Here is a 14,597-nt window from a genome sequence, read left to right on the forward strand (position 1 = left end):
ATCAGATTTCTACTGCATATGTAGATTTCTCATTTAATAAGAAAATTGTGTGTAGATATTTACATATTATTTTGAAATTTTCATTAATAAATGACACTAATAATCTTACTACATTTTGATGGGTACCTGGATGTGTTCTTTTGTGATCAGCCAGGGTCGATGTGCAAGAAGTTTGTTTATTTCATTCAGATTTTTCAGTCTTTGTGGGATATATTCCAAGCCATTCAACCACTCTGCAATCCCTCCAGTCTTCAGAAACTCGTCAACGTGCATATTTATTAGATAAGAACACTGGTGTCTGGCAGCAGCCTAACAGTCAGGAAGAGGTAATAAAAAAGCAGCAGATTTAGATATGTCTACATTGCAAAAGTATCCCAGATCAGCAAGTCTCCAAGTCTGGGGGCTGGACTCGATGACCTCCTGAGGTCTCTTCCAGCCCTAGATTCTATGCTCCACGTGTGCCACCGCAGCACTTTAGGTGAAGATGATACTATGCTGAAAGAAAGCATCGCTTGTCAATATAGCAAATCAACTCCATAACAAGTATATTGACTGGACATCATCTACATTGGGGATTATGTAACTATATGGCTCAGGTGCATTGATTTTTCAATCCCCACCCCCGCCCCGAGCGTGTTATACCGATGTAAGTTTGTGCTGGAGACCTGGCCTAAGTGAACTGTCTTGCAGAGCTTACACTACAGGAAAGAAGAAAAGAAAAGAAAACAAGCTGTTAAGGTGGGTCTATTTCTAAACACTATTTGAGGTTTTCTGAGGTGCATTAAGAAAATAGACAGGAAAATGTGTATTAATACGAAGATTCTTGGTACATACCATTATAGCAATGTAGTGCCTGTAAGGCAAAGGAAGGGGCCCATCCATACGCAACATATAAAACTGGCTGCGGAGGAATGACTCCAAGTACTGAGCGTGTAAACTCATGACCTGTGTGATGTTGTCTAGGCGACCAGATGTTGAATATTCTTCCACAAGAAGATTTGTACGTTCATTCAGACCATTTGCTTGCATAACCTTGGAAGCAAAGTAGACAAACATAAAAATTCAGGTAGATTCTCCCCTGCCCCCCAAGTAACCCTGGATACCTACAAAATCCAGACTTTTGTGGCCTTTGTGCATATATATATACATATACACATACACACACACACACGCACATATCCAAGATAATGCTTAACAAAATAAAATAAGAAATTTGCAAAGATGACATACACACAACGTTTCCATAAGAATGGAGCATGGTTTTCAATAAATCCTTCTGAAGGGCATAATCTCAGCTGGCATAACTCAATATGTCTATGCTAACATACCAGCTGATAATTCAGCCCCAAAATATTAAGTTAAAGAATCACAGAACTTCAAATTTACTTCAAAGTTAATATGGAGAAGATCCAGGTTATATAACTAAACCAGAGGAATTGTCTGTCTGCCACTTACCTATATCTATATAATTAAAAAGATCAAATGCTAGTTTGTCATCATGCTCACAATATTTAAAACAGGAATTTAAAGCTCTCTTTAAAAGCTGTTCTTTACTAGCCACACCAGACAACACTGACCTTAGGCTACAAGATGAAATCATGTGGTAGAATGGTAGCTCTTAAAATACAAGGCCTAACAAAAACATTAGCAGCTATTAGCCAGCGTTTTATAACCCAAGAACAGCCATTCTAAACATGTTCATCTGAGAGTGGGGGGAATGTTGCATGAAAGAGTAGGATATTAAGAGTTATTCTTTAACTCCCCATAACAGAACGTTAGGGTAGCTAGTTTATCATTACAAATATCATGATCACCTTTTCCACTCCAACTTGTTTACTAGGAAATGAAAAGATAAAATCCCTGCAACTGACAAATATAGTGCTATTTTTGTTAAATGTTGGATTCCCTGACTACTATATTTTTAGTTTTGTTTACGATGAGCTGGCAAAGAGAAAAAAATATTCCTTGAGATATGTTTTATTCTTAATGAATAAAATGTACACATATCCTAATTTGAACAAGATACTAAACTCTCTCTTCATTCTCAAGGTCTCCTTGTTTTAGATTGTAGAATCAGAGTGCAGAAGTGGAAGAGTCTTATCAGTCATCTAGCTAACTAGTCCAATCACCTTCCATCAAGAATTGTTCCCTGCTAGTTACGAAAAATATCTAGGTTTGTCTCAACCTTTCTTCCTCCAGTTCTGATCATCTTTGTCAGTTTTCTCCACACTTTATACAGGTGGTCAGCATCTTTTTCGTGTACTGAAATACTCAGAACTGAAAAGGGATTTCAGGTGCAGCTCCATTTTTCAGCAGAAAGGATCTGTCATATATTTTTGTGCTTTGCATAGACAGCTCCAGAACTACACTCTGAACATTACCACTTCCCCAGCTTATCTCCACAGTAAGGTTACATCTACACGACAGAGATCTTCCAAAATATGACATTCTGGAAGATCTCTTTCAAAAGAGCTTCTTTCAAATGAGTGCATTCACACACAAAAAAGTGGATCAAAAGAGTGATCTGCTCTTTTGAAAGAGAGCATCCACACAGCCCTATCTCTATTGAAAGAATGGGCCAGGGATCCAAAAAAACAACCAGGTCCCATGCAGACTGCTTTTTTCAAAAAAAGAGCCTGTGGAGTTTCTACACACTTTTTCTTTTGAAAGAAGCTTTTGAAAGGGGACACTCTTCTTGAAACGGGAAAGGAAGAGCGATTTTAAAAGGAACACTGCATTCTTTTGATTTATTTTCAAAAGAATGCTGTGTGTGTAGACCCTCTGTGAGATCTTTCAAAAGAGCCCCCTTCTTTCAAAAAATCCGTCAAAAGAACTTGCTAGTTTTGACACAGCCTTAGCGTTTTGGATAATTTTTCCCTGGATGTATCAGGTAACATTTTTCAGACTGACTTTGTATTTTCTGACTGTATATGTAGTTCCACAGGTACTACTCTTCTGCTCTAACCGGTATCTGCACTTCTTTGCAAATTACTATTCTGTGTGGATTTCAACAAGATACCCTTCCAGATTTTTACAGTATCCTTATGTCTTCAGACTCATGCTTACTATCACCTATTTCTTCACTCCTGTTTTCAAACTGTTCCACAGTGCTCTTCTCAAAGTCCATTTTAATTAACTTCTCAAGCTTTGAAATGTACCAACTTGTTTTATTAAATTAGTTGTATCAAGTGCATTCCCTTCATCCACCATATTGATAACTCTTACCAAAACAAAGTCAAGCCAGCCAAGCAATTTTAGTCTTTATAAAACTGCTCATTGTTTATAGCTCTAATTTCCTACAGAAATTTTGTGATTTGTTTGAATATTTGTCTTGCTAAGGAAATAGTGGTAGAAGCCAAGGTTCTGGGAAAGCAACTGCCAGAATTATACTCCTTTCTGAACATTGAGGCCTGGTCTGCACTAGGCATTTACAGTGGTATAGCTACACAACTGTACAGACCTAACCCTGGTGTACAGACTGCAACATCATCAGAAGAATTCTTCCACTGACCTAGCTAATACTCGCAGGAAGTGGATTACCTGTGCTGACAGGAGAGGTTCGACACTGAAAAGCTCCAGCAGTGCTGCTGTACATTTCAGACATATTCTAACTTTTTATATGGTCTTCCAGGACACTTCTTGACATGCTAGAATTTAACTGATACAGTAAGCTCAGACAATTCACTCAAAACCTACATGTTCAGACACAAAATATTCCCTTTCCACTCTTCATCAATATTTATGATATTTTCCTTGCTTTCCGATTGTCCAAACATCATTGCTTTCATTACAAGCCTACTTTTAAGAATGATACTAATGGAACCCTTTCACTCCCCTTTTCAAATTTGGCTAGCAAGAACAATCTGTTTTTTATTGCGATGGCATTTTCTCTGCAAGCCTCATGATAACCTGCATCCTCGTTTGTTTCTTCACTATGTTTCCATTTCCAGTACACGCACGTGTTAAAATTTTTGCTGTTTGTTTTATGTTCAAATATCTGAGCAGCATTTCATGATAGTTAGTCTTTATAATGCTACTTACTGCTGAGTCTAATATAGTGCTGAAAATTCATATTTTGGCATACATCATTCAACATGATCCCTAAACATAGTTACTAGAAATAACCCCTAAACAGATGGCAGACTCCCACTTACTGAACCCAGCAGGCCACACTAATATGCAAAGAAAAGAATTCTGTGATTCATTATCCACTGGCTATCCCCAGCCTAAGTGTCTCATGCTATTGGAAGCATTCAGTACTGGCTGAACCTCTAGTCTGGCCCCCTCAGGACCTGACCAGTGCCAAACAAGAGCCTTCGCTGGGCTACAGGAGATCAGTATTGTCGAGCACAGTGTTTCCCAATTTTATCTGGCCATGGAACCCTTTCAAGCTTGAAAGAATTTTTCAGAATCCCATTCCCAGGCTTTACCATCCTCAGCCACCAAACCTGCCCCCTATCTCCAGACTTTAACTGCCTTAGCCCTCAGCCCCCAAATCTGCAGCCTTATGCGCAAGCTTTACCCGGCAACATCCCACAAACCCACCCTCCCACAAACCCACCCTCCCACACCAAGCTTAACCCCTCTCAGCTGCAAACCTGTCCACCCCAACATCAGGATTAACCCGCCTTAACCGAAACCAGCCCCCAGGACTAACCCATCTGTGGCACTGGCTCCGGCCCCTTCGGCAGGCAGCCACGTGCACCCAGCAGAAAGAAGGCTGACGTAGAGCTGTTCTGTTGGTGGGAGTGAGCCATGCTACTCCCACTGGAGGAGTGTGGCTACTTGGGTAGAGGGGTGAGTGAGGGGCTCTCTGTGGCTCCCTGCCCTGCTGCCACTGAAATAATGCAACTAAATTCAGTTGGTTTAAATGACTGGAGCTCTCTTGCCACCCTGATGGCTGTTAAACCAATTACATTTAATTCTACTGTTTCAGTGGTGGTAGGGCAGGGAGGTGCAGAGGAATTTTCTCGCAGAACCCTTATTTTCACTTTGTGGAACCCAGGAGTTCCATGGAACACCATCTGGGAAACACCGATCTCGCAGCATTAGCAACAGTTCCACTGCTTACTGGGCTCTTACAAGACATTTAGGGGTAAACTGCAGCTAAACAACATCACAGAACAGGGAGAGCCACGACTGGTGGCTATAAATAAACTACTGGATTGTACGAAACTTGGCCAGGCCCATAGTAAGTGGTTATTCGGATAACAAAAATTGTTCCAGATTACAGATGTTGCTGGAGGAGAGTTCTGGATTAGAGAGGTTCAATGTGCTAACGTTTAAAAGTTTCAATATAGTTCATCTGGTAACCAATCACATCACACTACCACCAAAGACTTGCCAGACATTCAGCTCAGTCTCCTCTGAGCCAGATGCCCACCAAAAAAGATGGATGTAGACTACCTAGAAGTTAATAATCTGAGTTCTGACAAACTATAGGATGGGAAGCAAATTCCAGAGCCCAAAATTGCTTAGGAGTCAAAGGCATTCTTCTTTTCCTGATCTTACCTGTGGCAATACTGCTTGGGAAGAACAGTATCTTGGGCCCTGCATCAACAAACCATTCTGATTTTACAGATTTAAAATGTACACAATATCATTAAAAATTCTCTAAAAGGCTCAAAACATAGTTAAGATAGACTTCTCTTTACCAAGTAAAATATCAAGCCAGAAGTTCATTCTAATAGTCTCTAATTCCCACAGATGAGAGTCTGTGAATAAATCAATATTTGTATCATCCTGGGTAATAAATAGGTGGAGATTCTGCAATTTCTGTCCCTTCTACCTAGGTGTAGAGAAGTATTCCAAGAAACTACACTACCCTGCCCTTCCCTTATTTGGTTTTTAACTTTTATATCCTTTATTATTCTAATTGCCTGGTTTTAGCTGTTATTAGCTCTTTTAATAGAACAAGAAGTACAACTTGCTTTTACAACTTGTTTTCACAAACAATCCCTCAGGAAATAATGTTCCTCTAAAGCTCTGACTCCTAGACAGAAAAGAATGCATGCAAGTTTACCTATACTGTAGCAAGCCTTATATGCACTACAACAATCTGCAAGCCAAGCTTAAACATTGATATCCCAGGAGCCAACCTAAGTTTGTACCTGTGCAACAAAACATTTTATTATGAACATCGTTGTGCTGTACCAAATTAATCATGGTTTCAGTTCTGACTGATCGGAGTCAGATCCTGCCCAGATTATTAAACATTTATACTGCAGTACTGCCTCAAGACTACAATCAGGATAGCCCCATTGTGGGTGGTATTGTATAAATAGTAAATGAGTCCCTCATCTAAAAAGTTTACAATGTGTTTGCAGATCCCACAGATTTAATGGGAGTTGAATGTCTGCATCTGAAGACAGAAATTCATCCACTAGTCAATGGGAACTACCTGAAGATGGACAAACTTTTGACTTGTACTCACTAATGCTCACAATTTCTGATGCTCACACGAAAGAATTCTTTAGTCCACAAATAACTGCACTGGATTCTCAATGGGACTTCTGATGCACTAAAATGCCACCCAATGGTTGTGGAAGACTCAAATTTGGCCCTGAATATTTTCATTATTCAGTTACTATGTATGTAGACATAGTATTCCACAAAGTGAATATGAACAACATGTTGGACAGACTTCAAACTCTCTCAAAGAGTTAATGGGCACAAAACAGACAGCAAAACACTCCTGGTCCACAAACCAGTTAGTCTACATTTTAATGGAGTGGGCCATTCTGTTAATGACTTAAATGTCTGCATCTTATTGAAGAAGAATTTTCACTCTGCTTTGGAAAGAGAAACTGTTGAACACTTTCATATTCAAATTCAACACATTAACACGTGGTTTGAACAGGGATGCAAATTTTCTGGGACACTATAGGGGCTCTTCTGCATACCTGGTTTAATCTAATTCTTGACTCACAGCCCCCCACCCCCCTCTGCTCTCGAAGTTGCTCACCTTGATAATTTTTTTCTGATTTGTCAACCTTGATTACTGTTTTTGGTTCTCTATGCCTTAAATATTGAGTCTGTTCTGGTCTGGCTATGGTCTGAAGAAGTGGGTCTGTCCCACGAAAGCTCACCTAGTAAAGTATTTTGTTAGTCTTTAAAGTGCTACTTTACTGCTTTTTTGTTTTGATAGTATATAGACTAGCACAGCTTTCTCTCTGTTACTATGTACGCAGACTAGTTTTAGTTTACAAACTTACTTCATTCTCTGGTATAAAGGCACTTGGTCCTCTTGTTAATGGCTGAGAGACTCGGATTCTTTTTTCCTACAAAGGAACATCACATGATTTTATTAGAATTAGCAAGGATAACATTAGCTTTCTTTATTTTACAAGATTAGATGCCAAAGGCCGTGTATCACCTGTAATAGACTATCTGCATGTTTTACAACTTTTTAAATGATGCCGCCAACATGCCACAACAGTTGGATTTAGTGGTTCCTTACAATGCTTTCTAACAGACTGCATTACGTCTGGCCAGTGACAGCACATTAAACCCCCTGTCCCCCTCCCCGCCCCCAGAAGTCTAACCTTTACAGATCTATACAAGAACATGTGGCAATAGAGCTCAAACTTTTCACACAATACTTGAGAGCAAACAAATTGCCTGAATAGAGAGAAATATTGAACTCAAAGGACAGTCTTATCAGAATATTAGGCATAAGACTGACAAGGCTGCACATGGAAGAGGGCTCGCAACTCCATTCCCCTCAACACTGAATTTCATTATATAATGTTTGCTAAGGACTTTGAAGATTAAAATGCTTTGGAAATGGGAAGCACTGTTACGAAAATGGCTATTACTCACATATACACCATCCAGAGTGATTTAAGAACTTGTATTAGAAAAACTATGCCTCCAGTCTTTAATAAAAAGATCACCTAATAAAGGTGTATCCAATTCAGAAGTTACTAGAGGATACAAGGTCTCAACTTAAGCTAAAGGAAGAGCCAGGCCCCGCCCCAAAATGAGAAGTTTCCTTGTACAGAATGTATTTGCTACATAATAAGCAGTGTATTTTTCTAAGAAAAGAACTGAATTGAGATTTAAAGAAAACATATAGGTCTAAATCCAGCTTTCATCGACTTCCACGGCGATCTATAAAGTGACTTTAAAAGGAGCTGGATCAAGTCCAAGATGGGTACAACCAAATACTAGTGCAGTAAGAGATAAGCAAACTACATGGTCATCTACTCCTTAACTTTCTGCATTATTATCTGTGTCAATAAAGTGCCTGGGATTCTGTATGGGTATGGTACAATACATCCCACCGATTAAGCTGCTAGTAAAAAACAAAAAATCAATCTTCAGAAGAATGAATTAATTTTGATTTACTAGTTCAACAACAGTCAACTAGCAGCCCTCCTATATCACAAACCTTAGGAAAACAGTTTTAGCATATTTCATCATCAGTTCATACAAGCAAGGTGATGAAGATCTGCATGCATAACTACATACCCATGGCTACTGTGTCCCTTGCAAGCAACCATGAGCCCCTGAAACAATCAGATACTCTATCAGGCACGTTAAACACTTTGTTATGGGGCCACATGTGGCTGTATTGCTTATTTTTGTGGCCCCCAACTAGATGTTAAAGAAACATCTGAGTGCAGTCTGCCCAGGCACTCATGGACAGCCCAAGGAACCCCTGTCACTCGTGTGGAGAAACAGGGGTATTAATATGAATGGGCCAGACACAGGCAGCCCAAGGAGGCAGAGGGCAGAACAAACACCTATCCTAGCCCCTGCAGCCACCGGCCAAGCCCCTTTTTCTTGCTCCCGGAGGCTGTAAGCACCTTGCTTGGCTTGCCTGTTTTTGCCAGAAATACTGAGGAGCCCTCTGGGGACTTGCTATTGCTAGTGATTTTTCCAGAAAGAATCCCTGAGACCGTCGAGATGGAAAAGGCTAACCCCTGAGAGTGAGCTGCTGCATGAGAGAGGTTGGAAGGAGGGAAAGAGGATGGCTGTCTGGTCCTACAGGAGAAAAGCAGGTCCTCGCCGGTGCTTATGATGTGCCCTGCTCCCTGCTCAGAACTGCAAACAGAAAGGGAGAGAAGGGAAAAGAAGGAGAAAAAAAGAGGGGGTGGGGGTGGGGGTGGGGGGGTGAAAAAAAAAAAAAAAGAGGTTTGAGCAAGAAAAATCACCTTGGAACCCACATGGGCTGAAGAGGAGAGGAGTGCCTGCCTGTGGCAGCTGCAGGTAGGGAGCAGCAGGGGGTGGAGCAAGGGGCAGAGGAGGGTAAGACAGAAAAGTGTGGGTGTGTGCGCACGTGCAGTGCAAGCCTCAAGGGGGCTCTCTCCCTGATTCCTCTGTGCAGGAAAATAAAAAATGTTGGATTGTGAGGTCTTCTATGGCCCACTGAAAGTGGGTAGGAGAAAGGAGAATCTCTATTAGGGGAGGAGTTTCACTGTGTACCCATCCTGTACAAATGAGAGAGGGAAATACATAAAATCAGCCAGAGTATCATTCCATCCTGGTCACAATGACTGACAAAGCAAAGCCTGTACAATGGAAATGTTCCAACTTAAATACACCCTTAGGCTACGTCTACACGTGCAGCCAACATCGAAATAGCTTATTTCGATGTTGCGACATCGAAATAGGCTATTTCGATGAATAACGTCTACACGTCCTCCAGGGCTGGCAACGTCGATGTTCAACTTCGACGTTGCTCAGCCCAACATCGAAATAGGCACAGCGAGGGAACGTCTACACGCCAAAGTAGCACACATCGAAATAAGGAAGCCAGGCACAGCTGCAGACAGGGTCACGGGGCGGACTCAACAGCAAGTCGCTCCCTTAAAGGGCCCCTCCCAGACACACTTTCATTAAACAGTGCAAGATACACAGAGCCAACAACTACTTGCAGACCCTGTATATGCAGCACGGACCCCCAGCTGCAGCAGCAGCAGCCAGAAGCCCTGGGCTAAGGGCTGCTGCCCACGGTGACCACAGAGCCCCGCAAGGGCTGGAGAGAGAGTATCTCTCAACCCCCCAGCTGATGGCTGCCATGGAGGACCCCGCTATTTCGATGTTGCGGGACGCGGATCGTCTACACGTCCCTACTTCGATGTTGAACGTCGAAGTAGGGCGCTATTCCCATCCGCTCATGGGGTTAGCGACTTCGACGTCTCGCCGCCTAACGTCGATTTCAACTTCGAAATAGCGCCCAACATGTGTAGACGTGACGGGCGCTATTTCGAAGTTACTGCCGCTACTTCAAAGTAGCGTGCACGTGTAGACGCAGCCTTAGTGACATAACATCAGGGGCAGTCCACCAGTGAGCTGGTGATGGCCAGTTTCTCAGCCCTAATCTTCATTCTCTGAGTCTGTATAGCTCCATTCCCTCAGACACCACTTCCTTAAATTAACTCTTGTTTTTCCTTCCAGCCACAAATCTCAAAGCCCATTCATTCATCTTGGTAACCCACGGCTTTCTTGTTATCCTCATTTTCAGAGGAGATGAAACTGACAGTGCAGAGAGTGCAGAGCTAGCCACAGAATGCAGGCAAACTGACACCTGCTCTTGCATGTTCACTGCAAAACCATCTGTCCCTTCTTTCTCGGAGATGTTTTAGCATTTCTGATTTGGCTTTTCTCCCTGGTCTGCTTTTATCATCAGTGTTTTCTCTCTCTTTCTTCCCTCACTGGTAGGTGTGTCTTTTCTCAAATTTTATGAGCTATTAATAAAATTATAAAACAATAAAATTCACGTAGGCCCCTCTGTATGTGGCAGCCTCTAGCTGTTGCTATGTGTGTGGCAATCTGGCTCTAGAGACTAGAGCTCCCATGAGGCTTTGGAAAGGAAAGGGGGCTTTTTGGCTAGTCTGAAAAAGAAGATGGTGGTCTCCTGTTGTTGGAGAGTTAAGGCTGATTGAATAGACTGCTGCAAGGTAAGTGTGAAGCTTTCTCCCATCCAGGAACTGCTCTGGGTAGCTACAGTCTGCTGATGAGACACCCTGCAGGAAAAGAACTTAATCTGTGTGTTTTAGAGTACTGCAGAGGCCTGCTCCAGGTCAGAGAGCCTGGTCAGTTGGTTGTTTTGCCTGGAATGACACACAGAACACCAACCAAGCTGTCTGCAAGCCAGTGAGCAACAGACACACGCTAACGCAAGCAAGCAACTGGAACTTTCATAATTAATGAGCGTACGCTCTTGGGTGGAGAATTGAGGGTAGTGCACACGTCAGTAGTGTGTCATTTACTTCTGTGTATATTGTTAATTGATTTCATTCATGTTTAGTCTGTAACCCTGTCTCCTTAAGTTGTTAAGTAAAGTTGTGTGTTGATTCTTATGTGGTCTATTAGACACATACTATTTATACTGTGTGGGAGTTAAATCCAGATTATAACTGAAATACGATTCCTGGAGGTTCCCAAGGCACACCATTAAGTGTGTGCATGAGCCAGCCAGGTGGAGGCACTGCCATTTTACAGAGCTTTAGAAATGAGGGGTGGAAAGGGGATTCCCAACTATGCAACATCACCACTGGGACACTCAGGTTCTCCTTTAAATATTGAGCCTAAAAAAAAAACAACACACCGACACACAACAGAGTGCTGCCTGGTCCCAAGTAACCCAAGGAGGAGAGAAGAGGGGTTATATTAAGTATTCAATTCACAATTAAAATTATTGTATTGTATTCAAATACAGCCTGAAAAATATTATAAAATATACCTAAAACAGTTTATAATAATAAATAATCATGACTTTCCAATAGCAGTACATTTTCTTTGGTGGCCCTGAAAGCTATCATTTTTCATTTGTGTGGCCCTTAGTAGGCTTTGAGTTTGACATACCTGCTCTACATCAATATATACAAACAAGTTTCATTGCCAGATGCCAACCAAGTCTGAATGCTTCGAATCATACAACAATAGAGCTGGAAGAGACCTAAAGAAGCCATCAAGTCCAGCCCCCTGCCCTAGGCAGGGCCAAACCCATCAGATCAGCCCAGTCAGGGCTTTGTCGAGGCGAGGCTTAAGCACCTCCAGGGATTGAGACTCCACTATTTCCCTGGGTAGACCATTCCAATGCTTCACCACCCTCCTAGTGAAAAAAGTTTTCCTAATGTCCAACCTGGACCTTCCCAACCACAACTTGAGAACATTGTTCCGTGTTCTGCCATCCGTGACCACTGAACAGCCTCTCTCCAGCCTCTTTGCAACCTCCCTTCAGTAAGTTGAAGGTTGTTATTAAGTTCCCCTCAGTCTTCTCTTCTGCAGACTAAACAGTCCCAGTTCCCTCAACCTTTCTTCATAGGTCATATGTTCCAGCCCCCTAATTATTTTGGTCGCCCTTCGCTAAATGCTTGCAGAAAAAGAAATGAATCAGTCTTTGGTCTAAAGGTCTGCATCGTTCCTTTCACCTCAAGGAAAATGACAGAAGGTGTCTTCCAACAGTAGCATAAAATACCTTCACCCATGACTTGTGCACCCTCTCAAAATTATTGTTTATCAATAGGCTCATAGTCACTCAATTACTTTCCTTCAAAAAAGCATTAATCCTTATTCTCTCAGGTACATGACTGCATACCATTTGAAACCAGCAATTACCTATTATTATAGCGGTTGTTTTTAAGAACCTGACCATCTGCACCAGTATCAGATTTGCAGTCAAAAATACTTTGTCCACCAGACTATCAAGTGTTAAATACCCTTAACAAGGCCATCAGAGAGGTTTGACAAATACACCAATTTTGTAAATTAATATGGACATTGTTCTGAGAGTACTTTAAACACGAATGTTTGCAACAGATTGCAGCACAGGGAAGCAAAAACATTAGAGGTTCACATTGTATTTCTGGGAAAAAATCCCCCTTGTGTTGATTTTTCAGACAGACAATCAGAAACAGTATCAGTGCCAATTATTCAGGAAAAAAATTAAAGAGAGTGTATGATGATTTAGGAATTACATGTGAGTTACAATAATTACTTTGGCAGAAAGGTGTCAATAGCAGAAGAAATGCTGTCACCCCTTGGGAAATAATCTGAGCTGTTCATGTAAAAGTCAGGTGCGAGGAGACAGTTAAATTATTTTGCAATTTTACTGGGTGTAAATTATTAATGATACCAAATTCATTAAATCAGTGGATAACAGAAGGGGTAAATATTTCATTTGTTCAATGAGGTATGAGTAAATGCAAGTTATTTTATTGTAGTTTCCTACGCATGTAGCTCAGAGAAGTGAGCACTGAAAATAAATACCTTTAAGCAGAAAAGATAGCAAGGTATTGAAATTTTTAATAATGAAAACACGTGTTTTCTAAAGTAATTATTAAGTCCACTATTAGAATTGTATTTTATTTGTTCTGTTTTCAAGTTATTTTAAAATCCTAATTTTTGGATAACCGCCATTGCAGAAGAAATAACTACGATGGGGTAGCTCTCCAGGGTCAGAGGATTCAAGCTTCTATTGGTAACTAGGTTAATGACTCCTAAAGGGTTGCCATGGGTTATAGCAGGGGTTGGCAACCTGCGGTTCTGGAGCTGCATGCAGCTCTTTCAGGAGCCACTTGAAGCTCTGAGTGCTGCTGCCGCTAACTCTATGTGCGGCTCTGGAGGCTATCACTGCTTAAACAATGCCCACAGTTAAAATTGGACTTATTTTAAGTGGCAGCTTCCAGAGCCACTAAGCAGTCAGCTGCAGCAGAGGGGAAGCTGGCAGAGCACACAGCCTTGGACAAGAAGAGGAAGCAGGAAAGGAAGGGCGCCTCCCGCCTGCTCCATGTGGGGGACATCAGCCTGGAGGAGAGCTGGGGGGTGGGGCAGCTGAGCCTGCCACCGCCAGAGCTGCACAGCCACACTGAGAAGGAAGCGGCAGGGAGGAGTAGTAGAAGTGTGTGGAGCTTGTCAGCTGAGGCAGGTAAATCCTGGGGACGTGGGGGTGCGTTTGGGGCAGAGAGGTGTTAAACTGGGGGATGAGGAGGTGGGTTTGGGGGTTGAGGCAGGTAAAGCCTGGAGATGGGGATACCAACTTTGTAACTTGTAAAAATCATTGGGTGCACTGTTAAAACAGGGGTGACAAAAAGTACAGTCTGACATTACCTTTTAAGGCCTGTCTTGTATTCACATGCAGCATGGCTCTTGAAGTGCTGATTTTGTAACTGAATTTGAAAAAAAGCCTCTTCTCGCTATTCCGGTCACAGACCCCTGGGTTTCACGATGAGCACAGCCCGCATATAAAGAACTACCAATATTCAAAGTAAAACCAAGTAGGTGACAACCACATGTCCGATGTTGGCTGCATGCATGTGTTCTTTCTGCATGCTGTACTGCCTCTGGCCAGAAAGCCCATCCATTAGGCTTCAGTAAAACTGTCCAATAAATCTCCAGATTCTGTTTGCAGTGAAGGAACTTGATCAGGTTTATCATCAACAAAGCATGGTACCAATGTCCTGGCTCAATGGTTACAGGTACAGTAATGGGTATATGCCCACTGCAAGGGACTAGTTCAGTCAATGTGGGACTTTCCACTAACCCCCATCCCAGACAAAGACTCTCCTTCTGAAATACCTTTTTATACACAAGAAAAAAATTATGCATTACCCCTGATGTAGCAAAGTGCCACCCTCCTATGTACC

The 14,597-nt window shown here is 42.0% G+C and overlaps 1 protein-coding gene across 1 annotated transcript in view; it reads right to left on the minus strand.

The window, feature by feature from the left end:
- SESN3 (sestrin 3) overlaps positions 1-14,597 on the minus strand; it is a 92,651-nt gene that overhangs the window by 41,538 nt on the left and 36,516 nt on the right. The window contains exons 2-4 of the mRNA XM_074984380.1: positions 7,215-7,280; positions 835-1,032; positions 127-309 (exon numbers count right to left, since the gene is read on the minus strand). Of these exons, the coding sequence (XP_074840481.1) occupies positions 127-309; positions 835-1,032; positions 7,215-7,280 (447 nt within the window). The remainder of the gene's footprint in view (positions 1-126; positions 310-834; positions 1,033-7,214; positions 7,281-14,597) is intronic.

Source organism: Carettochelys insculpta, chromosome 1 (assembly GCF_033958435.1).
Source record: "Carettochelys insculpta isolate YL-2023 chromosome 1, ASM3395843v1, whole genome shotgun sequence".
Lineage (NCBI taxonomy): Eukaryota > Metazoa > Chordata > Testudines > Carettochelyidae > Carettochelys > Carettochelys insculpta.